Source organism: Neospora caninum, chromosome X (assembly GCF_000208865.1).
Source record: "Neospora caninum Liverpool complete genome, chromosome X".
In the NCBI taxonomy this organism is placed as follows: Eukaryota; Apicomplexa; class Conoidasida; order Eucoccidiorida; family Sarcocystidae; genus Neospora; species Neospora caninum.
The window spans coordinates 5,607,414-5,632,531 of record NC_018396.1 but is presented as its reverse complement, the minus strand read 5'-3'; the positions used below and the strand labels follow the sequence as shown (position 1 = coordinate 5,632,531).

At 56.2% G+C, this 25,118-nt stretch overlaps 3 protein-coding genes across 3 annotated transcripts; all 3 read right to left on the bottom strand.

Annotated features, from left to right (window-relative positions):
- Positions 1–938: 938 nt before the first annotated feature.
- Positions 939–5,774, bottom strand: NCLIV_051380 (conserved hypothetical protein; the record flags this gene model as incomplete). Its single annotated transcript, XM_003884692.1, has 1 exon — positions 939–5,774. The coding sequence occupies one exon, from the start codon at positions 5,772–5,774 to the stop codon at positions 939–941; it is 4,836 nt and encodes a 1,611-aa protein (XP_003884741.1).
- A 3,431-nt stretch (positions 5,775–9,205) lies between these two features.
- Positions 9,206–12,373, bottom strand: NCLIV_051370 (hypothetical protein; the record flags this gene model as incomplete). The annotated part of the gene is made up of 1 exon (XM_003884691.1): positions 9,206–12,373. One exon carries the CDS (start codon positions 12,371–12,373, stop codon positions 9,206–9,208), a length of 3,168 nt encoding a protein of 1,055 aa, XP_003884740.1.
- A 4,041-nt stretch (positions 12,374–16,414) lies between these two features.
- NCLIV_051360 (Similarity to HYPOTHETICAL INTEGRAL MEMBRANE PROTEIN YIPA_yeast, related) lies at positions 16,415–19,941 on the bottom strand (the record flags this gene model as incomplete). Its single annotated transcript, XM_003884690.1, has 7 exons — positions 16,415–16,501; positions 16,822–16,995; positions 17,217–17,303; positions 17,567–17,648; positions 18,013–18,073; positions 18,338–18,677; positions 19,273–19,941. The coding sequence occupies 7 exons, from the start codon at positions 19,939–19,941 to the stop codon at positions 16,415–16,417; spliced, it is 1,500 nt and encodes a 499-aa protein (XP_003884739.1).
- Positions 19,942–25,118: the final 5,177 nt, after the last annotated feature.

Genomic DNA, 25,118 nt, shown 5'->3' with positions numbered 1-25,118 from the left:
CAGGCCGGCTTTTCTGTGTCGCTTTCGGCATCGTGAAAGACAGAAAACACCCTAAGCCGAGGGCGTTTGCAAGTTCCGAGAGGCTCGGCGGACGGCCCCTTCGCCATGGAAGTCTTACCCATACCGATGAACAGAAATTTGACGTGCAGTTGCTGACGGCTCTACAGGGTGCTCGATGTGGCAAGATCGCAGAAAAAGGGTAAAGCCGTAAAGAAATTGGAGGGGAGAGAGCATCGGAGCGAAGGCGTCACCGCGAGAGAAGAAGCGAGAGGGTTTACAGGGAAACAGCGAGAGTAGCAAAGCAGGAAAGAAAAAGGCAGAAGAGCGAAGAACGACCCCAAGTAAGCAGAAAGAACCTCGTCCAACCTGAAATTTCGTGTTCCTTTGTTTCCCACCGCCTCTTCTCTCCTGAAGCACTGCGTTGTAGCGCACTACCGCTCTCCTTTCGCGTCCTTTCTGCTCGCTACGTGAGTGCCGATTCTGCTGTTTGTGTGGACAAGGAAGACCAAACAGCCTCTGGCGCTTCCACGGGAGTTGCAAGGACCACCAGGAACCTCTACCCTAGGGAGACGTCTGTGTGCGTTGAAGACATCTTTTCTGTCGCAGTTCCTCCGAGTGGAGTGCGAAACCCAGATGCAACCACGGCGTGCACAGAAAAAAACGGTGCCGAAACTTATCTCTTCTCCAACAACGGAAAGCAAGGCTGCCCAGCAGCGGGAACCCGGATGCACCGTCTTTCACTCTGGAAAATAAACGAAGACGCCTACAGTCGAAAGGGCAACAATACAGCCAAATGGAAATAGGCGTGAACAGGTCCACCCCAGGACATGGACGAATGCTGGAGGCCAGCGTGCTTGACTTGAGTGTGCACAGAAAGCACACTTGTGGGTTTGTCCTTGTATGCATGCAAACGCATGCGTATGCCTCTCTCTTTGCTTCTATTTCCCCAGCATGGCCTTGCCTCTGAAACGCTTCAGAGCTCGCAACTTATCTATGAAACTCATCCCGCCTTTGCGGGTCGTGGTTTCCATCTGGAAGCCGAGAAGGTACGCATCTCCTCCAAAGTGACAGTGTAATGCTGCTTCGTTTTCTCGCGATTCGTCTCCCGTCTCTGTTTTTTCGCGTCTCTCTGCTTCATTTTCGTTCATCCCTTCCCTCACGTTCTCTCCACAGGCCGGCTCTGCTGCTCCCGCCGCTGTCTCCTGTGCTCCCTCTGTCTCTCCTTCTTCCTGTCCCGCGTCTCTGTCTCCTGCGTCTTCTCCCACGAACCGCCCTTTGCCTCTGTTCGTCCCCTCGCCTTTGTCGCGCTTTGTCTTGCTCTCTTCTCTCGCTGCGTGTCTCCCCTTCTCTCGAGTGCCGACGCGTGGCTGGTCGCCTGCCTCTTGGTCTCTTCCGTTGGTTCTCTCGCCTTGTGTGAGTCGCGGCGACGGACCAGTCTCACCACTTGACTCGTGTTCCTCGATTTTGGTGCCGGGGCTTCTCGAGACTCTGCGCTGCGCCTCTCTCTCACGTTTCAGACTCTCTCCTCCGCCAGCTGCACTCGCTGGTCTTCCTCGCTCCACATGCACCACGCCGTCCCGCTCGTCGCGCCCCTCCGAAGTTGATGTGTCGCTCCAGCCTCGCATTCTCTGTTCTCTTGGTCTTTTTCTCCTTTCTTTGCCCCTGTCTTCGCGCCGCTGCACACTCGCCGAATCCCTCTTTCTCCCTCTTGGGGAAGCACAACGCATTTCCACCTCAAGTTCTGGAGAGCATGATGTGCGGTGACGCTTTCCCTCGCGTGCGGGCATGTCTCTGGACTCCCGTCCTTCTCTCTTCCGCTCTCTCCTTCGCGCCAGTGTCCTAGCCCGCCTCCGGGCTGCTCGCCTCCCGCGATGGCTACCCTTCTCAGAGCCAGAGAGAGGCAGCGATCGACGCGCTGGAGACAGACTCGATGCGTCGGAAGAGACAGAACAAGTAGAGAGAGAAGACGTGCCTGAAGAAGCGAGTGCGTTCTGCCTTCTCGCCCGACGGTGGGGCCTGATGAAGGCCTCATCGAAGGCGAGAAAAAGGACAGAGAGGTCGACGCCCGATCCTGTCGCCTCGGCCGCAAAAGTCGCATAGAGAGAAGTCAGAACCCTACTCAAGTTCGGCCCTCTGTCCTCAGAGACTGCACGGTAAGGACACACTTCTCCTTTTTCTCCTGTCTTTGTCGGCACGCTCCTGACTCCCCGGGGCATGCAAGAGACCTCGCTGCAGCCGCTTCTGGTCCTCTCTGCCTCACAGACAGGCCTGCCGTGCGGTGCTCTACAGTCTCCGCGATGAAGCTTAGTCACCGCGGAACGCGGTAACCTTTCTCCCCCGCCTCGTGTTTCAGCTTGTCCTTCTCCACTCGGCTCGCCGTTTTGGAGGTCCGGAGTCTTTTTCGCGCTTGGCGCATCGCTCTCGCCTCGATCTTCTCTCCTCAACGGGTCCCCCATGGGCGCAGCAGAATCCCGCCCGGAGACCGGCACACAAGAGAGAGATCGAGGAGAAAGAGGAGAGGCACGGCCGGCAACGGTGTGGCGCCAGGCCGACGAGAAGGGAGAGCCAAACAACGCAGGGGAAGAAGACAAGGTGGACGCGCCTGGGGAAGGAAGACCGGGTGGGGGAGCGTGGCTTTGGAGGATCTGCTGCTGAGGCTGAAAAAGCGGAGGGAAGACGACCTGAGAAGACCCGTCTAAAGAGACGTGGACGGTTTGTGGCAAGTGGAAGGACGCACACGACGGAGGCACGGCAGCAGACGCAGGAGCCTCGTAGTGAAATCTTCTCGACCCACGTGCCTCCCTCACGGTGTCGCTGTCTTGCGCATCCCTGCTCCGGCCCTGAAGAACCTGCGGAGGAAGAAGGAAATGCGGAGAGTGGCTCTTATCGGCCCCCGAAAAGTATGGGCCAAGTCGCCCTCCAGTTCGCGTTCGCTCCCGCGTCGCATGCATCTGCGGCTCTTTCTCCCCCGATCTCCGGCTGCTCTGCGCTGCCCGGCCCTCTCCGTCTCTTCCGGCGGCTCTTTCTTTCTCCCTTTCTTCGCACTCTCTCCAGCTCGCCACGTCTTCTGTCTGGTGTCTCCGTGACGCCGCTCGGCCCGCGGCGCTGGCCCCGTGTGGGGGGCGGGAACTCGGCAACAAGCAGGGCGCGGAAGAAATCTTCCGACACGGAGGAGACAACTCGATGATTTCCCCTTCCTCGGCTTCGCGCTGCAGAGCCTCCCGCCGACGATGGTACTCCGCCGACACAACGTGTGGACTTGCGGCAGGCAGCTTCTTCAGACTGAACCGAATTCGAGGTTCTCGCTCAAGACAGACGCACGACAGCGGCGACGGCGCGGGAGAAGAGCCAGCAGAGAAATCAGCGAGGGGCGAGGAGGGACAGGAAACTGGAGAGTTGAGAGGCGACGAGGCAGAAGACACGGACACCACACAGGGGAGCTGTCGGGAAGCATGTGGAAGCTGGGAAGCGCGGGGACGGCTCCGCGCGGAGGAAAGACGCGGGGAAGTACGGTGGGGCGAAGACTCGGAAAACGAACGCGGAGACGACGCGTCAGTTCCGGAAGGAGAAAACGACGGAGGTTCTTCCTTTCTTTCAGGTGCCCAAGCGGAAGACGCAGAGAACGATACACACTGATCCGCAGGCCTCTTCTCTGAGATGGTCACTGCGCGGGAGCACGAACTCGAGGAAGACTGCACCAGGTCGGCATGTGCCACTGTCTGTATGGTCCTGCTGGTCCGGTCCTCCTCGTCGCTCTCTGCGTCGTCGATGGCAATCACAACGACGTTTTCCCTTTTGCAGATGCCCTCCTGGCCTGCACCCTTTTTCTCCCTCTTTTCCGGGGGCGCCTGGGTCTTTGGTGGAGAGGCGCCGGGACCCGAAGACATCCCGCGGCGATGACCCGCTGGACAGCGAGGCGGGTCGGCAGCAGACGAGCGCGAGAGGGGCGACGTGGAGCTGCGCTCCACAGAAGAACCTGCGACAGAAGACGCCTCCGGCGGAGACGCAGAGACTCCTCGTGCAGACGAACTAGAAGGAGAGGACGGGAGTGCCGGAGTTGACTTGGTTTTCGCTTGAAGCTTCTCGAGAAGCTGCTGTTTTGTCGCAAGCAGACGCTTTTGCAGACTCGGCAGGTTCCGCAGCAGCGAACAGGCAGGCCGCTGCAGAGTCGAGGGCGCCGAAGCAGAGAAAGTCGCGGCTAGTTCCTGGTCCCTTCGCGCAGACGCACCTGCATGTGGGCAGAGAGAACCAGCAAGAGAAAAAGACGACGCGGCAGAAGACGCGAGAAGGGACGAAGAGAGAGAGGAAGTGCAGGGAGAAGAGGAAGAACGCGAGGAATTCGAGAGAAAAGGAGTCGAAGCAGAGGCACTGGAGGGAGAAAAAGTCAAGACAGAAGAAGAGGGAGAAGAAGAGGGAGGAGAAGAAGAAGAGGGAGAAGAAGAGAGAGAGGTGGCGAGAGACGAACTAGAGAGAGAGGAAGTAGAGAGAGAAGTGGGAGAAAAAGTAGAGAGAGAAGTAGAGAGAGAAGACGAGAGAGAAGCAGCAGCGAGAGAAGGCTCTGGCCCAGAAGACGAAGTATAGGATGGCACCAACGACGAGAGAGGAACACCGGATGCGGCAGTTCCTTCCGTCTCTGTCTTCAAATGGGAAGTATGTCCAAAAGGACGAACGAATTTTTTAGCGGCAGCCAGTAATTTGCTTGCTGGATACGTTTTGTTTTTCTCTGGCCCCCTCGAGGCATCTGGTTTTGCACAGTCTTTTTCTGTCGCGTCTTCTCCCGTCTTTTCCTCTCTCCCTATGTCCTTCTCTCTGTCTGGGTGCTCGTCGGCGCCTTGCTCGACGGCTGCCTCTTCCTTTACTGTCTGTTTCTCTGCGTCTCCCTCGCCCTCCTCTCCGTCTGTTCCTTTCGCTGCTCCCGCCTCGGGTTCCTCTTCCGCCTGGCCGCAGAGCACTCGAGGGCGGTTGCGGCGTCTTCCGCCTCGGCTTGTCACCGTTCTGCCCGAGCCGCCGTCCTCGGTATCCTTGCCTTTCCGCGTCTCCGTCTTTTCTGGCTCCGCTGTCTCTGCACATCCAGACGACCCCGGCTGACGCCCGGGGTTCCCAAGTGACGCGATTGACGCAGCGTTTTCTGGAGAAGAAACAGAAGTGCGGAGACGCAGTCGCTTTCCCGCCTGCTGCCCGCGCTCTGCTCGTTCGCAACGCTTCTCTCCTTGTCCATTCTCCTCCCCCTCTTTGTCTCCTCTTCCCTCTTCTTTGGCAGCCCCCTTCTTCTCTTCTTCCCTCTCTGCTGCGTCTTCGCTTGCACGCCTGATGCCCTGACTGGCAAGGGGACCTGCCTGAGACGCCACAGGACAGTCGACAGCCTTCGCCTGTAAGGCAGAGAGAGAAGCCTGCGGAGAATGAGAGACGGAAGCGGCGGCCCAAGTACGTGCAGGGAGGCTAGAGGAGGGAGAAACACCGCCTCTTGCTAGGCGAGGTGAACGACGCGGCCCGCAAGACGACGCAGGCGCAGTGGCGGGAGACCGCGAGGATGACCAAGACGCTAAGGCCGAAGACAAAGTAGCAGGCGATGAAGAAGGTGAAGACATTGAAGAGGCGGGAAGAGACGAAGTGGAGGGGGACGCGAGAGCAGAGACGCTTTTGTTTCTGTGTGAAGCATTTCTCCCCTCACGAGTCCTTTTGCTTCCGCGGCTCGACTCGGCCTGCGGTTTCGGGTGCACATGCGCCTCGGGATCGGCCGCGGGTGTCTTGCCACATCGCTTGGTGTTTGCCATTTTCCCGGTCGTTCTTCGCAAGCATCCCCCAGCGCGGCGTTTTGTTCTCCAGACGCCTTCAAAGACACACCATCAAGAGCTGCCTCCTGCCTGTCTGCGGTCTCCGTGGCGGCTCCGGTTTTTGGCACTGCGAACGTCAGTAGCCAGCGAAGGGCGAAAACGGACCAAGGGCGGTCGGGAGACGCAGCTGGAAATCGACGCAGGTGTGCCAGGAGGAGCGGCAGGCCTCGCATTTCCCCTTTTTTCGGCGCGTCGCGCCTCCCGCCATTTCTGCGTTCGTCCAGAAGAAGGGCGATCTTGAGGAAGAAACCGCCGCGAGACGGAAAGCCGTCGCGTTCCTTGTGCTGTGTAGCGAGCAGTGGTCAACCGGCGGAGCGAAAACGAAGGGAACCGCCGAGTTTTCGGTGTCTGTACACTGCGTCGACCTGAAAGTGCGGACGAGGCCGCGGAAAGAAAGACAAGGGAAAGACAAGGATTCTCCCTGGAGAGCCGAGCGGAAAAACGACGCAGAGAAGGCGCCGACGAAAAAAGACCGCTGGACGCGCACCACAGGCCCCAAGGAAATCAGCGAACGAAGGTGGAATTGCCTTGCGACAGGCGCTTAAAAGAAAAAAGGAAAAAGATGCACAACCGGCAAAGTGCGCAAAGAGTCACCTGCGGAATCACACAGGTTTGCACGAGCTCAGCTGAGGGGTCTTGCATGTGAGCAGAGAGCCCCGCGCGACCTTCTCTCCTCCGTCGACGTCTGGCTACTCCGCTCGTTCCGCGCCAATACTCGCACACACACACACACACGCACACACATCTGCAGTTGCATTCGCACACGTGCCTAGACGAAACACACAAGCTCTCGCCCTTGCACCTGCCGATAGAAACCGAAAAATGGGCTTCTGCAGAGGCGCGTAGCGAGAGACGCGACTTGGCGTTCAAAAAGGGCCTTGCGGCGGAGAGACGGAATTTTGCATCTTTCGAGTGTGTCCGCACAGGCGATGGTGTCGCCTCCGCAAGCGGGAGCATCTTTTGCTCGCGCTGCCGCCTTCGCGATCCCCGTGCAGCCTCGCGATTAGGCGAAACTGGCCTAGGGGAGCAACCCAAAATCGACAGGGGGACCGAGAAAGGGACACACACGCTGCGTCACAACGTAACCGTTTTCTCTGCGGGTCAACTCAATCTTCGCCTCGCTCCTCACCTCCTGGTACCTCGGCCTCAACAGTAAGGCACAAATGGATATGCATTTTCGACCTCTATATACCACGCGTCCATTCATCGCTGTTTCTCTGCCCTTCCACGGACTTTCCTACTCTTGTGTATATGTGTGCGAGGCATGAACTCTTGCAGGTAGAGACGTGCGTGGGTTCTCTGAGACAGAAAAAGAGTAGCCCACGAGAAGAAAAGCTTCTCTCGCGGCAGTAGCCACGATATTCGTGAGGAACGCGCGAGGACGGTAACAGCGCCCCGTCGCCGTGTTCGAATCTGCGCCCGCGCGTTCTGTGGCTCTACCGGCGACGCGACTCCGCACATTTTCCACGTCAAGTTGGGGTGTGGTAAGGGATCCCAGATTTCTTGCTTCTTCTAGCGCTTCCCAAGCTTTTGTGGGGGGGTTTTGGGGGGGGGGGGGGGGGCGGGGACTCTCTACTGTCTCGGTAATTGCGGCAACGGAGTGTACCTTACGCGCCAGTGAACGAGGCGCTGAAAGCAATCCCAAGTTCTCGCAGAAAGTCCTCTCTCCAGAGCGGTCTAGTCCAACACAGAGCCACACAAAACCCCGCCGGTCTCGTCTCTCCACCAAGCGATGCACGTGGCTGTCTCTCTAGTGGTATCTCTGTCTCCCTTGAGGTGTATTGGTCTTTCCATGTCTCTCTATCTACACCTCGACCTGCGAGGAGCTACAGAGCACACTGCCTCTGTGCGCGGCACTGTGTCTCCCGGTGGATTTGTGGGGCTCGAAACTGATCGCCTTTGTCTCTTTCTGCCTCTGTGTCCGCCTCCCCGTATCGTCTGCCGATTATCCCCTATCTCTCCCTGTGTATTTGGATGTATGCTCCGGTAAAGCTCATGGCGAGAGTCTCCTACGAAACGCTTGGGTACGCGCACCGCTCCGTCCTTCTCGATGCTGCCTCTTCTTCTGCATCATCTCTCCGTCTGCATGCGCACGCCCACATCCAGGTGGGTTTCTCTGGAGAGGAAATGTGCCCCGGGAAAAAACGTTTCAGGAGGAGCTTTGAGAGAAAACGTGCAAAGCACACGACGGGCCAGCTGAGAGTTCCCTCACTCACGCCGCCCGACTCACCCAAAGGGATTTGCCACACTACACATGCATAAGTTCATGGAAATAATTTTAACTGCTGATAGGCCGATGGGTGACTCTGCGTCTCGAGTTAGCAGACTGGGAGAAGAACGGACAAGTCGCCGGCAGAAAACTTTCGGGGGATGTCGCCGTCTCAAACAACCGGATCGTGTTGGCTAGGTGAACTACTCACGTTTCATAAATACAATCAGTGAACGCTCTTTTTTTTCCATGAACGGAGTTACATTTTATATTGTCTTCGCTCCCATGGTATGTAGTACGTTAACAGTAAAGCGTATCCAGTGTAGAGTGTGGACATAATGCAGCACGAGCGGTGTGTTTAAGACTAGTTTATATGCGCTCCTTTTGATATGTAGTTTAACTGGAAGCTGCAAGACGGAATCGTTATTAAGCGCCAGGCAGTCCTAGACACTGAATTCATGAGCGTAAACACCAGCGGCTAAACATACCAGCAAACAGGCAGAGGGGAAAGACAAGATGGAGAGAGGAATAGAGGAAAAGTTTGAGGCGTGCACCAGAAACCTGTCTCTGCGCCTCAGGACTCCTGTCGACACTGAATACATGCGTACAACTAATTATAAATGTTTATAGAAATACCATCTGCTGGGAGGATGTGTCAAAACTGAGGCAAAGGAGACGGGAAACCACGCAGAAATGGATACTCGAGAGACACAAAGAGAACTGCGCAGAAGAGTTCCGCACCTGACGAGTTGTCAAGAAACAAAACTCTCCCCGTCACGGATCAGATCGACTCCTGGGGATCGCCCGCCTCCAGGTTCTTCCCGATCTCCCTTTGTCTTGCGCACCGGACTGTCTGTTCCTCTCTGCCTCTTAACAACCAAGGGACATCTGACCCTGCGGTTGTGCCTCGATTTCCAGGGTTCTGAGCCACCCTTTCGCATGCACACCAACGTGCTCCCACAGACGATCTGCCCGTTCGAATGCCCACGACACGACCCCATCCCGCAGTCCTCACTTATATATATATATATATATATATAATTATGTATATATATATAAAATTATGTATATATATATATATATAATTATGTATATATATATATATATATGCACATGTGTATACGTACACAGATATACGTATGTTTTCGGTGTGTCTCGTGTTTTAACTGGTGGTTCCGAATCCCCACATTTCCCGGTGGAGGATTGTTTCGACAGTTTCTAGGGCATTTAGGGGTAGGACTTGCGCCTCTTCGTCCCTGTCTGCTGAGAGCGCGCTGTCCTCCGTGGACCGTCCCGGCCCCGCAGTCAGTCCCCTGGTCTGACTCTGCGTGGTCATGCCCAGCTCGGCGCCCCACTCCTCGGAGAGAGACTCGGCGACAGTCCTGAGGCCCTCGAGGAAAATCTGCTGTCTCTGCAGAACGCCCGTCCCTCCGCTGCCCCCAGTGTTGGGGTGGAGATACAGGGGAAGTTGAACGCGCCAGTCGAGCGCAGGGCAGGGCGCATGCAGCGCGGTTCCAGTCCCCCCTCCGTTTGACAAACCGAGGAGGGACGCGGCGTTTGCAGTGCTGCCTGTGCTCTGCACACTCGAACTTTTCCCGCCGAAAAGGACCGCCGCCGTCAAACTATCTCTTGCTCCCGAGGCGCCTCCGCCGCCTAGGGCTCCAGCTGAACTCAGCCCCGCCGAGCTCGACGCCGTTTTCAGGAAAAGGTCGTGCTGTTGCGCCAAAACATGAACGAGCAGCGAGCGAAGGATTTTGCCCTTCGCATCGCTTGCGCTTCCCCCCGGAGCTCCCTCGCCGGTCGCAGAGCCCCACAGGTCCGGAGACAGGAGACGCAGGGCGTAGGGCTGGCAGAGTGGATTGCGGATGGGCGATATGGCCGGGAGATCGAGGTATTTCTGGATGAAGACGACGAGGTGGACGAGAAAGCCGACAGCTGCTGAGAGCGCTTCCGCCTCGGGCGGCGCAAGAGGCGAGCCCGCAGAGGAGACAGGCGTCCCCGCGCTCGACAGGCCGCCGAAGCCTGACAGGCCGCTGCCGCTCGCTCCCCGAAACCCGATGGTCCCGCCTTCTGGAAAAGAACTCGCCGACCCCACGTTCTTCGCTCCGCCTTGTTGGGGCGGAAGACTGTCTCCGCCCTCGAGCGGCCCAGTCCCCGGAGGCTGCGAGCCTGCGGGGCCCCGCGCCTGTGGGGCGCTGTTGCATCGTCCGGAGACAGCGGGCGTGAGGCCGAAGAGCGACCGCTCGAGCACGTCCAAGGAAGGGATCTCAAGTCCGCGAATGGTCCTGTCTCGGCCGTAGTTCTCAACTGGAAAAATCTGGACCAACTCGCAGAGCATGCGGATTCGCCGACAGTAGAGCGCCTGGTGGAGGAGAGAAAGATCGTCCAGCACACTCGCCGCAGGCCCGCTCCAGCAAGAAGGGCGAATCGGAGACAGGGACGCCAGCCTGCGGCGCTGGCTGGCGACTGCGCGCCTGAGCGCTTCAACGTGCGCCTGAAGGAGAGAGAGACGGAGACAGCGAGACAGAGAGGCGCCGGGAGATAGGTAGCTGCGAGGTGTGAAAGGAGACGCGAGCGATCGAGAAGCGAAGACAGGTGAGAGGCCATCCAAGGGAGAAGAGGAGGAAGCCTTCACGACGGAACGCGAAGCGTCACCCATCCGTTTTTTCTCTGCTGGCCCCGCCGCAGTGGGACAGGAGCCACACCGGGATGCATTCGTCTCTTCTTTGTTCACGCCTGTGGCTTCGCTGCCGTGCGTCGGCAAAGAAGGGCGATCGGCCTCGGCAGTTGACTCGCCTTCTTCTTCCACGTTTCCAACCGTCCCCTCGGAGACGCCATGTGGAGTCTCATTGCTGCGCAGCAAAGCGCACAGCTCTCTCTCCCGCCGTCTTCTCTGGCGAGTCGCGAGGGCGACATCTGTCGCAAGTTGCCTGAGAGACTCCAAGCGCGTCCACAGCGTGCGGGCGGACAGGGAGGGGAGCTCCGCGGGCCCTCCCGTGTCTCTGTCGCTGAGAAAGCCTGCGAGGGGAAGTGAAGAGCCGGGGGAAAGGTTCAGTTCTTCAGCTTGTCTCGGCGGAGGAAACGACGCAGCCGATCGGGAGAACACGGACGACGAGACACTCCCGCTGCCTCCGCCGGGCGCTGTCCCTGAGCCGTGCCACACGAAGCAGCGAGAGAGCGGAGGCGCAACAGAGAGAGAGACAGGAGCCGCGGGCGACGCTTTTGCACGCGCCGTGCCGTGGGGAGGCGGGAGTGCGCGATGGAGACGCGAAGACTCGGCCGTGCTTTCCCCCGGCTTCCACCGCCCAAGGCGCGTGCTCGACGCTGCGCGCGAAGGCGGCGAGACCGCATAGGGAGAGACACCGTATGAAGAGGGAGACAGATTCGTCAGTCGCTGGCCATCCGCCAGCGTCACGACCACGACCGGATGAGACGGGAGACTCCAGAGCATTTCTCTAGGGTGCAGAGGCCGCAACTCTCGCAGATCCACCCGACACAGAGGAATCTCAGAACTCTGTGAGGCTTCATCTTGAGAAAACTGCAGTCCCGAGAAAGACCTGCGACATGCTTGCGAAGAAGCAGGAGAGACAAACAAAGCTGGCGGACAGGGAGACGGAGACGAAGAGGAAGACGAAAAAGAAGAGGACGAGAGAGATGAAGAGGCAGAATGAGACGAACAAGAGGGAGAAGAAGCGGGGACAAAAGGCGAATGCCGGTTGGGCCCACGAGAGGACGGCGAAGGGGAACCAAGACGAAGCCGTGCGGTGACGGGCACCAGCGAAAGATAGAAAGAGTGGCAGAGACTGGAGAGAGCATCGATGTCGTCGCAACCAGAGAGGTGCCATGACGGCTGCGGCATGCAGACGAACAGTCCGCTGCGGATAGCGGGCAAGCAAGCAGATCGTGAGTCTTCCTCAACCTCAGAAGACGCGAACGGCAGAACCGACCAGAAAGAAGGGGAATGCGCGAAAGAAGAGGAACGCGCGAAAGAAGAGGAAGACGCAGACGAAGACGCGGGTTGAGTAGAGGCGACTTGACAGTTTGTTCCAGGCTCGAGAAAAGCGGCAGAAGCAGAGGGATTCGAGGGCGTAGAAGACGAAGTGGAGAACGGCGTCTTGAGGCTGCTCAACTTGCGGTTCTCTCCATCCTGCTGGGTCTCGTGTTCACCGTCCAGTTCTGCAGGCTTCTGTGTGTGGTTGATCGTTCCTCGAGAAGAGGAGACGGCCGAGGAAGAAAGGAGCAAAGAGTCTCCTTCCTTGTCTCTGCCCTCTGGCCCTTCTGCTTCCGCTTTTGCTCCTTTGCGTTCTTCGCCGCCGCCCTCGGCATTCATCGCCTTCTCCCGGGTCTCTCCGTGAACACTGCGCACGCGCTGCGCATGCGGCGGCCAAGGCAGAATCGGATGCAAAGCCAGGTAGAACGCGGGAGGAGCTGCACAGGGCTCTCCACCCTCAGGTGCTCGCCAGGAAGACTTGCAAGCAGAGCGGGGAAGGCACCCTTCAGAGCCATGCCGAGAACCTTCCGGGCGCAAATGTTCAGGTTTTCCCTGTCCTGAGCGACAGGTACACGACGCGGAACAAGACCAGGGAGGAGAGCAAGCAAGAGAACAAGAGGAAGGAAAACAAGGATACGGAGAAGCACAGGGAGGACCAGGAGAGCGAGAGAAGGGATCGGACGACTGGGGGGGAAGATTGAAAAGAGATATGCAGCGAACAAAGCGAAGGCGCCGGCCGGGAGAGAGGACGGGAGACAGAGAGAGAGGAGAAGAAGAAACGGAATCTCCGGATGACTTTCGAGGAGAAGGAGAGGAAGAAGGAGAGGAAGAAGGAGAGGAAGAAGGAGAGGAGGAAGGAGAAAGAGAGGAGACAGAAAGTGCGGAAGAGGAATCTGAAGTCCAAGAAGAAGCACTGTCGTCAGATCCGTCTGTTTTTTCGTCGGAATGAAACACACTCGCAGACGACGCCATTGCGAGAGGGTCACGGAAATGAGTCTTGTTTTGCATGTAAAGCGCTTTTACGCATGCAAATAAGCATTTATTTGAGCAAGAGGGTTTGCCCAGCGCCTAAGCGGGACGAGCACGGAGGAGAGAGAGTCTCGCTCTCGCAGGCGATGTGGAGCCTGGCGCGCTCCGGTCACCCTTTCTCCTCTCATCCCTGCGCTCGGCCACGAAACAGAGTGAAGAAAAGGGTGACGAAACAGGAGAGGACGAAGAAAAGAAGACAATGACAGACGAACGAGCCGGTGAGAAGACAATGACAGACGAACGAACTGGTGAGAAGACAAAGACAGACGAAGAGTCGAAGAGAGAGCGGCAAACAAAAGCCGCAGCAACGGAGAAAGCGAGATGAAGCGAGGAGCAGCACAGTACACAGAGACCGAAAAAAAAGGTGAGGAAAGAGGAGAGAGAGGAGAGATGAGAAAAGAAGAGAGCGGCGAGAAATAAGAGAGAAATCAGAGGGAAAGAGGTGAGAGACGTCGACGTGTTTTGCAAGGCGTTGAGAAAGTCATGTCGACTCCTCGCTACGTTCTCGTGCGGGGTTCCAGCGGCCGTTTGCGTGGTCTCTGCGCGAAGAGTGGAGAGGTCCGTTGTCCTGGTCGAGCAAAGGGAGCCAATGGTGCATGCGTGTCTTCGCCGCGAAAAGAGAAGAGAAGAAATTTTTTGATGAGGAAGCCGGACCAGGCACCGCCGCAGCCCAGGACACGCAGCGACTCTGCAGAGCTTGTCGCCTGAGAGGGAGGAAGCACCAGTGCGAAGGAGAGAAAAAAACGAGGAGGCAAGCGACGAAGCATGCGATTTACAGAAAAGGTCGCGGAGAGATGAAAATGCAAAGAAGAAAGCACACACGAGCACGGCCACACATGTGTGTCGGCGTGGTCGAAAAAAAAGATGCGCTCTCTGCCGGCTGTGGGTGATGTTGATCTTCTCATCGCTCTTTTGCCTCTCCTCGTTTGCTTTCTTACCTTCTTCATCGGTTCTCGAATCCCCCCTCCCTCCTGCGTCCTCCACGACTCCTGTCTTCTCCCGCCTCGCAGCCGTCGTGCAACGAGTCGGCTAGCCCAGCAACCGAACGGACCACCGCGGGAGATGCGATTTTCCGAGTGCATGCACTTGTTCAAATGCGCCTTGCACGGGACACAGCAGCGGGCACAAAATCGACGCGTCGCAAGACAGCCGAAACTCGGTGTGAGTGATATATTTTGTGTGATACATGTATACATATACATATACATATATATATATATATATATTTATGGTGCAGACAGTTTTCTATATACGCCGAAGATACGGGATAGGTGCAATTTGGCAAGTGAGTGCAAAGATTGGCATCGTGTGTAAAGATGCATTATATACATATAAATATATACATATATATATACTAATATACATATACAAATATACATATACATATATATATGTATACATCTATTCACTCGGGCGAAAGAAGCAGAGAAGGAGAGAGAGGAGGCAAAGCGAACGAGGAAGACAAGAAGAGAAAAGCAAAGAAGGGCGACGTCGGGACGCGAGAGGAGAGAGGACGAGGAAGGCGAAAGGCACTAGATGGCCTAGACTTCTCCGGTTAGCTCCCGGACGACGCGCAGAGAGTCCAGCACGACACAGACGCTCCTGTCTCTTTTACAATGAGGCAAAAGAGTCTGATAGGTGGGGCCTCTCGCATCTCTCATCCTCGTTCTTCTGCCGTACTCGGTTTGTTCCCCTTCCTCCGGGTTTATTTTCTTTCCACGCGTTTCCGTCGTCTATCCCCACTAAAGTATCCTGTTTGCCGCTCTCTCCTCTTTTCCTGCGGCTTCTGATAGGCGGGGTCTCGCGCATTTCTCATCCTCTCACATGAACTACTAAGACAAGAAATGTGGACGCCAAAAAAACATGGACAGAAAAGTGTAGATCGTCCGGTTTAGAATGCAGCACAGAAGGGACGCAGAACCCGCAGACTTCCTGAAAGATCTCCCAAGTTTGGTGCATCTTTTCTTCTCGCCCCCCTCTCCTCTCACTTCATCTTTCGTTCTTCCTCATGCACTCCGCATTCGCTGTGCGCCCTGAGACCAACTCTTCCGCTCTCTTTCCTTTTCTTTCATCTAACACTCTGTGTCCGTTTAACACTCTGCTTGTGTTGTTCTCTCTAGCACTTTGTGGTGGTGGCTCTAGCACTCTTTCCCCTTTGCTTGCCACGAGCGCTGTGAGTCTCGGAAGAACGTCTGATGTCATCACAAGTCGTTTGGGCTCCTCGCACAGTTCACAACGGCTTCCCGCACGGTCTCGCCCGCGTGGAAGTTGATTTTTCGAGCCTCGCTCTGCGCCCTGATTCAGCCTCATCTGTCTGTTCCTCTAAAAGAGTTCCTGTTTCTCTAAAAAAGTTCCTGTTCCTCTAAAAAAGTTCCGGTTTCTCTAAAAAAGTTCCTGTTTCTCTAAAAGAATAGTCAAGAGCGGGTCTGGCGCAAGAGATGCTGAGCGGGCCGCTCTCGGGTGCCCCTTTTTGTAAAGACCTTTTCTAAAAAACGTTCACCGCTAGACAAAAGTGATTCCGCACTGAGGAGTCGTCGCCGTGCACACCTAGAAGACAGTGTGTGTGCAGAGAATCCCTCCGCCGTCGCGGTTGTCTTCTCATCCGGAAAACGTTTTCGAAGTTCGAAAAACAGCTTCCATAAAAGAAAACGCTAAACCGGGAGAGATAACGAAAAAGCAATAAAAAGGAAAGGAGAAGAAGAGCCATAAAAAGGAGGCTCGGCAGGCGGCATGTACGAGACGGGAGCACCGGCATACCTGCTGGAGAGGCAAGTTGCTCTCTGTCGCCGAGTCTCTTTCATTTCCAGCAAAAACGACCAGGAAAGACCCACGAGCTTATCGCTCTTTTCCCAAAACGTTTGCGTCTGTGGAACGCAAGATGCAATTCACAAGTCTCGACCGCCCCAGCTGCTGGTCCGACTCCCGCGCGGGCGTGGAGTCGAGGAAGGCGAGAAGAAAGACAAAAAGGAGACAGCGAGACACCGGAGAAGAGATCGAGAAGCAACGAGAAGGGACAAGAGAGGAGAAAGCAGGCAGAGAAAGAGAAGAACAGTAAGAGTGAGCGGAAGAGGACGAGAGGAAGAGAGAACGATAAAGGAAGGAAGAGACGGAAAGAGAGATGGAGGAAGAGGACAAACAAAGCAGACCAAAGAGGCAAGAAACGACTGAGGTCCCAGAAACACGCAAGCCCGCATGCGTGCTCCATCACACCCGTGTTCTTCACTTCACGCCGAAGATGACGGAGGAACACCGTCCTTTTCCTCCGGATCATGCGATCCTCTGGGCGTTGACGTTCCTCTTCCTTTTCAGTGAGGAGGCGCTGGAACTGTCTCATACAGGCTGCGCCGAGACTCAGAGTACAGCGATAACCACAAAGGAGGCGTAGAAGAGAGATATAGGATACGCCACCAGGAACCTCTGGTCGTGCATGTGGAGAGCCTGCATGCACGGGAAAAACCAAAATCTCTGCCCCACATGTCCTCGCCGCATGAATACATAGATAGAGTTTGGGAGATTACACCGAAAAAAACGTGTAGATTCACCAGAACTACAATGCTCACCCCACATACACACACTAGACACACACATGTCCATAAATAAATGTACACATACATGTACATATATATATATATATATATATAGCTGCGTTTATATTTATATGTATGTATGTATGTATGGACACGTATGTATGTATGTATGTATGTATGTATATATATATATATATATGAAAAACCGAGGAAGGGTGAGGAAGGACTTACGGATTCGAAGAATCTTGAGGCAGTGGCTGTGCACCAGAGGACGCACAAGACGGAGAATATGAGACCGACGGACGTTTTGAGGGAGATGAAGATGGAGGCGAGGGCAAACAAGACGACGGGTAGGAGGCTGTAGCCGAGAATGCTGATGGTGCTGTAGAGGTCGATCCCTTCATTCTGAGGAGAGCCAGGGGAGGAGAGCGCGAAGCAGATTTGAAAAGAGCGCGAAGAGCCCGACGGGAACGGAAAGGGTGGCGATGAAGCGCGCAGAAAGCGCCAAAACCCCGCAAGAAGAGACAGAAAAGCGAGAGAGAGAAGAAGGAAGAGACGACAGCGAGAGCCAAGAGAACTCCCCCCCCCCCCCCCCCATCGCACTTCCCTCACGAATTATCTCTTACGGGACTCATGAGGTTGAGGAGCACGTAAGTGCATAAGCTGCCGACGATCGAGAGGCCGTAAATGTGGCTAAAGGAAGCTTTTCCTGACTGGAAAAAACGCATGGAGAGTGGAAGCGTCTTCATGCTGCACTCAGGACACCCGAAACCGCGCGAGAAGCGAACCCCCCACATATTTCTCTCCTCCCCCTCTTTCTCTCTCCCTGTTTCCTTTTGGTTCTCTTTACAGAAGAGCAAGGGAGAGCAGCACCGCTTTCTTTCTTCGCGCACGCAACCCCGCGTAGCGTGGGAAACTCTGCATGCGATTCTCAGCTCCTTGATTCAAAGACGCGCGATCTGTGAACTTCTCTCACCATAAGAAGAAGAAACGCGAGAGTCACGGCGACGACGAGGGGTCCGCACATGTCGGAGTGGACGAGGAGGTCGTGCTCGACTCTGCCGGGGGGAGAGAGGAGACACACACGAGGCGCCAACGAAGAGGGAAACGAAAAAGGAAATGCAGAGAGACAGACGCGCCGGGCCCTCGAGAGGCGAGACAGAGAGCGGGAAGAAGACGAAAGAAGCGAGAGCGCACGGAAGCGGCGAGGCGCGCGGGAGTGTAACGAAGAACAATAGATGAGGGACCAGCAGCAGAGAGATGAGGCCGGCCAAGAGACGAGGAAAGACGGGCAGAAATCCGGTGTTTGTTCGCGGAACAGGTGCCATGCAAAAAAGGGGAAAAGATGAGGGAAGCGACGAAAGAGACGGGAAGGGAAAGAGGAGGCGCAAAAAGGAAAAGGGCGAGGCCTTCCGAGCTCACTTGTAGAAGAAAACGACGGATTTAAATCGCTGGACGACCTCGTCGGGGTGAATCCCCAGTTCTGCAAAGCGACAAAAACACAGAGAATATGCAGTCGTGAAGCCACGAAGTGGCGATATTCCAGGAAGAAAACGAAAACGCCTGCACATACGCTGGGATGCGAGAGACGAGAGGGAACGCGCCTATCGCTCGGTGCCTTTCTCCTTTTCGTGCCAGGTGTATCTGTCCCCGTGCGCCACGAGGCCCTACGATTCCTTCGTTTCGCGAGTTTCTCGTTTCTGTTTCCCCTTCTCAGATGCGTTTAGACTCTCATCCCGAGTCGCACCTTCCAGGAGAGGCGGCTCGTCGCCGATTTCGTCGCTCCCGTCTCTCTCCGTCCCGGCTGAACAGCCTGTCTGCAGCTGCACGCGCTGCTCCCGGGCTCCGCTCGAACTGGAGCCGAAAGAGAAGAGGCGGCCAAGGAAGCTCGGAGGCTCTCGCGCGTCGGGGCTGCCAGTCATGCAGCCACTCAGACCGAGAGAAGAGAGCGAGGAGACAGCAGCCGAAGGCGCCGAGCCGTGAGAGGGGACAAAGGCAGGCCCCGGCACCGCCACCGGATGCGGGAAAGCACCTGCATGCGATCCAGACGCGCCGTCTGGCGGAGCGAGGCCTGGTCGATGTGGATGCTGCCATACACACACACACACACACACACAGATTAACAAACCGGACTCGCTGCGCACCCACCAAAGCAAAGCCGTCTTCTCGATATATATATATATATATATATATACAGATATTAGAAACAGCAGCGTGCCGCACACACATGCCTACTTTGGGACACGTAGAAATACACTGAGTTGTCCCATCCTGCAGACAGATATCAACTTTCTACTTCCAGCTCTACCTCCCCCTCGAATGCCACTCCGCCTCTATCCATTAATTATTTGTTAAATGTACAGACATGTATGTATATGGAGATGCACACGCAAAAACGCATGCATCTCTATCTCTCTTTGTATACATATACACACATATATATGTACAGTCATGGATGAATAGATAGATATAAGCACGCACATGCATACAAGTTCGTCTGTATCGGAGTTGTATGGGGAGGCGTTTCTTCTGTTAGAACTGGAGTCACCACTTTCTCTACTGCTTGGTATTCTCTTCTTTCACTCGCCTCTTCAGTGGTCTCTCTCTGTGCGTCCTCGGTGGGCCGCATGTCCTTCGGAAGAGAGAGAGCTATATCGCTTTTCACACGAGATTCCTTCTCACCTGTCCCTGCGCGCTTTGTGTGTAGAAACTGAGTCCTGGGGGTCCGCTGGGCTTTTCTCGCCATCCCTCCTGGATCGTTGGCGGTTGTGTGGCACCAAAACCTCGCTCTTTCTCGCCAGTTTCTCTCTGTCTCTCAGCCTGCAACTGTTTCTGCAGAAGGAACTCTTGGTGCTCTTTCAGGCTCTTTCCTGCATGCGTTTCCTCTGCTCTTTGCACGGCCGCCTCTGCCGCTTGCCCCGGTGTGCTTCTGTTCGCCGCAGAGGAGGCTGGATACGAGGAAGGAGGATAAGAAGAGGGAGGATACGAGGAAGGAGGATAAGAAGGGGGGGGATAAGAAGAGGGAGGGTACGAGGAAGGAGGATAAGAAGAGGTTGAAGAAGAGTGCTGCGCTGAAAACTGGTTGTTTGCGGGCCTGGCAAACCAGGGCTGCTCGCCTGGCTTTGCCTGGTCTGGAGAGCCTTGAAAAGAAGAAACCGCGGGAGGGCGTGTCTCGCGCTTCACTACAGAGGAAGGAAACGCCCCGTTCCTCTGCATCGCTGGCGGTGTCGAGACAGCAGGATTCCCCGAGGGGACTGAAGGAACTGTCTGCACATTTCCCTCGCGAGCCTGCGACGCGTTGCCAGGAACAGGAACCCCAGGAGTTCGATTCCAGGACGCAGCCGGATCCATGGCGAGGGAGAGAGCGGGGAAAGCGCAGGAACCACGGGTCAGGAAACACTGGGAAGAGCGTGAAACCAGCGAGCGAAATCGCAGGAAACACGGATCAGTCGCAGAACTGTCGAGGGCGGAGAGGCAGAAGGAGGGAGCGCAGACGCAAGGAGGGGGGAAATGGGGCCAGAAGCACACAACGCTGAAAACGGAGAGGGAGGCAAACGCTGGGAAAGAGGAGAGAAAATGAAGTGGAAAAACGAACACGGCGAAGGCTCCCCCTCCCGCTTGTGTCTGCCTGTTTCTACCTCGCGTGTCGCGAGATTTCCTCTCCGTGTTTCACCGAAGAACGGGACGAAGAAGCAACAAACGGTGAGCTTTGCGAGGAGGCGAGTGACAAAAGCGAGCGACAAAAGTGCGTAAACAGAGATGGGAAAACGGACACGGGAGACCAGAGGCGCTGCCGCACCACGCGTGTCCCGTCGCTGGGGTTCAGGAGAGGAGAGACGGAAGCGTCCGTAGAAATCCGAGAAGGAAAAGGAAAGTGCGCAGCTTCTCCAAGACACGAAGAGAACGGAAAGAAAGACAACAAGGGACGGAGAAACCCGGAGAATCCCGCGCGCAAAAAAAGGCGTACGCAAGACACAGAAAGAGAGGCTGATGGGGTCGGTTTCGCGACAGCGCGGAAAGACGCAGAGAGACGAACGTTCTAGAGAAATCCTGTTTTGTTTCATGCGATCTCTCTATGCAGAGCAGAGGGGCGCGGTTCCGTCTACGAAGTTCCGTTTTAAAAGTGACCTGGCGCGCGTGCGCTGCTCCGTCCGGGGATGGCCGGCGCCAGTCGTGGAAATCGGCGGTTTTTTCCGCTTTCTTTGTCGGAGAGAGCGAGAAGAAGTGCCGAGTGAGGAGGACTTGGAAAGAGGAAGAGATAATAAGAAGCAGAAACGCTAGAAGAAAGGAGGCAAACAGGCAAACTGGAACGAGAAGGTCACCGCTATCACCGCTACGGAGACTCGGGATTCCTCCTCTCTCCTGCGGCGCTAAAAGCCGCCTCGCTCAGCACACACACACACACACACTCAGAGGGAGTTAGCGTCGCCGCGTTTTCCCCTCTTTCCTGGTACATTTGTGGATGCCTGTTTGCTTTTTCGTTGCATCTGGGGATTAAAGACACCGGTTTCCTGTCGTCGGAAGGCAGATTTCTTCCCGCTGTGTGTCTACTTCTCGGCCCGTCGCCTCCGGCACCCTCCTCTGTCCTTGGGCTCCACGGCATCTCGGCAGTTTGCTCCACGTTTTTCGTGCTTTTTGCATGAACTCAGGCACGCCCAATGGGAACTTCCCCAAGAGCTGCAGGGTTCGTCAGGCGCAAGTCATTCGAGGCAAAAGTATGCTCGCGAGTGAACGAATCTGACAGCGCCTCTAGATACGCAGCGAATGTGTGGCGTCTGAGAAGAAATGTTCACCGCGGGGAGTCCGCGGAACCTTCCTCATCGCTTTTCCTGCTTTGTCAGGCAACCGTTCGCCAGGACTCCCGCAGGAAGCGAGAGATGACGGTGTGTGGCATGCCAAGCGCTAAGCCACGCAAACCCGGATGAAGTATGGCCATGTGTGCATCTGCGGTGGTACTCGGTTACGGGTTGTAGAGCGAACTTCGCGGGTAAACTCACCCGACGCCACCCTTACGCAGCAAGAATGCACTCTCGGGGACTACTCGCAGATGCAGTGCAAACACCGAGTAAGGAGGCACGTGGGCGTCTCTGCGTTCTCGGTCCCTCGCAGTTGTGAATAAGAGCGAACCCGTCCGAAGCCGTGTAGATCGTGATCGATTCTGAGCTAAAAGTGACCTCGAAAGCATTCGGAATCCCTCTCGGCCGAACGCTGAGTGGTTTCCATAGCAACTGGAAACAACGGAACCATTCCACAGAGGCAGTCGACATGAAGAGGCTCTCTGCGTTGTGCGCGCGCTTAGTGGAGCCAGCGCGAATGCTACAGGCGCCGTCGGTATGTAGGATCTCCCAGAGAATTTGCACAGCTTTGTTCGTAGCCCGTGAACCCACGGGAGCACCGGTCGACCAGGCGTCCTCGGAGAAAGAAAGGCAGGAACGTTGCACGCTCCATCACACGCAGATTTGCGCCTCTCTCTCCGCTCAGATCAGGACATCCGGGGTTTAAGATACGTCAGCCGGCGGGGGAGCTCTAGTCTGAAAGTTTCCGTGCCGCGTGGAGGCTGCCGTGTACTCTGCCGACTTTGGACAGCTTTCCGAGTTCTTTTTGCCTGAAAGAAAGGCCACGGTGACTCAGAGCAGCAGGGGTATACGTGCAGAAGGCCTGCTGCAGCCAAGTCACGCAAATCGGCTCGTTTTTTCCGTCTGCAAGAACAACGCGAGAGCCGTCTTGGTTGCGCCGACCCGTCAGGTACGAGAGGGCCCTCCACCAGAAACGGGACGACGCAGCGTGCAGAGACGTCCCTGTGTCGGCCTTTCGGTTTTCTCGTGGTACCGCCTACGTGGCCTCGCCGAAATGGTGCGGCCATGCGCCAGCAACGGTATTCCCGCGTCTCCACAAGGCGCGCTCTCAAAAGAGATCACTGGCGTCTGAGTATTTCTTTCCTGCAGGGGCTTGGAGGCTCCGCGTCACAGACGCGTCGTTACCCCCACAGGCATGCGAGACCGAGCGTCCGCGTACGCCGTCTGAACTGACCGGCGCAAGGAGTCACCCCGGAACCGTGCTTGTTCGTCCTGTGTACGGACCTGTTTTCACGGCATCTGTTCACAAAGAAAAACGCGCAGCCCTCCTTCGGCAGCCTTCTCCAGTGTGCACCGGCAAAGCACGAAACGTTCTCAGGAGCATGGTTCCTGTCGCGCAGGACTGCGGCCGCGCGAAGCGAGAAAAAACCCTCGCTCAGAACCGATCCTGCACGACCAGGACAGCGAAACTCTCCCATTATGCGAGAAACAGTGGACTTTGCACTGTGGAATTCTCGAGTCTCTCGAACGCGTGAACGCACGCGTACGCTACAACTTCCCCTTCACTGTGCCAGTTCACACCTTTCCACACAAACAGAATGCGGCGGATTCGCATCGACAGCTCAAAAAGCTGGAGCCACACGATCTCAAGCGTGACACAAAAACCGGGAAAAACCCTGCACGTCCGGTAGTGTCCTGTGGACCGCATCCTCGGCTGCCACACAGGAAGAAACATTGGTGCATTTGCTGCCAGTGACACACTTTTCGCTTCCAGAATACCATCTAGGGGACACACACACACCAGCGGCGGGAACACTGGTGAGAAGCGCTGATACATCCATGCAGACATCGTCGCCTCACGGGGCAGTCGGCAGGTTTTTTGCCGGCCTCGAGGCGAAGTGAGCGATCTGGCGACAGCTCGAAGTCGGAGAAGCTGAGGCGAAAAGGTGCGCTCGCGGTACAGCCTCCTAGAGTGTAGCAGGGCTCTGCTGCCCGTGCATGCGCCTCTCCCTCTGTACCGACGTCCAGTCTCGGCACCTCGCCCGTTCTTCTGGGGCGGAATCCACACGAACGTTGATCGCTCTTCCCTCCGGTCCCACCACCGGCGAGAGGAAACGAAGATGACGGGAGCAATGCATGGATAGATACGAATGCATGTGAATGCATGCAAGCATGTCCGCAAAAAAAGGAGAACAGCGAGAAGCCAGTGAATCACGCAAAACTGCGACGGGGAAAAACGTGGTTCCACATCGCAGCCGCGCTCCCACACACGTGCGTTTCAACTTCGGTGCATGCACTTGCTTTATTCGTGGGCAAGTGCATGCAGTCCTCGATTTAAAACTGCTGCGTTGACCCCAACTGCAACCAGGGCGGTTCTCTTCTGCTCGCTGGAAGATCCCCCAAGTCAACAGAGAGAAGCGGGCGACGGCTACTCTCTCGGTTGGACGCGCACAACTTAAGATCCGGACGCTTGCCAGTCCCTTGCATGTCCCCACGACTGCATGCATTTCTTGCGTCCTGGCGAGGCAGTGCAGGTGAGAACAGGGCACCGGCGGGGCCACGCGACTTGCTGTGATGAACGCCATGCATGTGGAGACTCGGAACTGCCGCAAAACGGCCTCAGCTCTGTCGTCGCCTGTCTCTGTTCTCCTGGAACGAGAAGGTCGAGGAAATCGCCGGTGAACACGGCTCTGCTTCGCGCGCGATGCCGTCGGGGGGAGACGAGAAGGATGCAAGGGGAAAACGGCGGATTGCAGAAGAAAGGGAAATGCGAGAGCGAAAGTGGAGAGGGGACGCCGGGGAGGTATGCAGACGATGTGTGTGGTACACAAAACGCCGTAAGAGAAGCGCGACGACACATCAAGATGCCGCGCGCCCGGTGGTGGTCGTCGTAAAACCGTGCAGAATGTGAGTGGGAAATGAGGGGTGTCCACTCATGCACTCCCAAAAAAAGCGAAAACAAGTGCAACGACCTTACGCTGAACGGCACATGGATCCACCTCTGCGTGGGATGCGGATTTTTACACCTCGGCCACGCACACCAGGGACACCCTTCTCGAATGCAACTCCGTGCCCACGGATACCCGTTTTTTTGAGGTCGCACGCAAAAGCACGAAATGAGGACACAGAGGATCCACAGGCACAAGCGACGCGGGGCTCCGTGGAGTTAACATAAAAAATGCGCAACGTCAACCACAGACATTGAGACCGGCGCGCCCTCTCCAGGTGTACGTACACCTGGGACGTTTGCAGTCTGAGTGTTCCGCCGCTCGACTCGCTTCAGTCTGCGCGGTGAATATTCACACTTGAAACCAATTACCCCAGCTTTATTGTGGCCTTTCTGTTTCCGAAAACGGAGATTCACCTACGCAAAGTGGAAACGTGCTCGGTTGCCTCTAGTTTTCGCAGCGTCACTCCAAACTATCAGCGAGGCCTCCGCCGGCGACCCTGCACGCTCCCCACGAGACTCTGCTCAGCGTGGACGCCTTTTTCCCTCAGTCGCTTCGTGGACGAAAGATTGCATCAGGACGTGTATGCCCCACTTGCTCCGCTCATTTAACAGCACGCAATTCCTGTTTGCTTTCTACCCTAATGCACTCGACTCTAGAAAAGTTCAAACATATATACATGTATAACCTCTGTCTCCTCTCCTGGCTTCGTCCCGTTACAGTCCTTTTCGATCGGCACGCCAACCAGCCCCTCGAACAAACGCGTTGCATTCGGCCTTCCTGG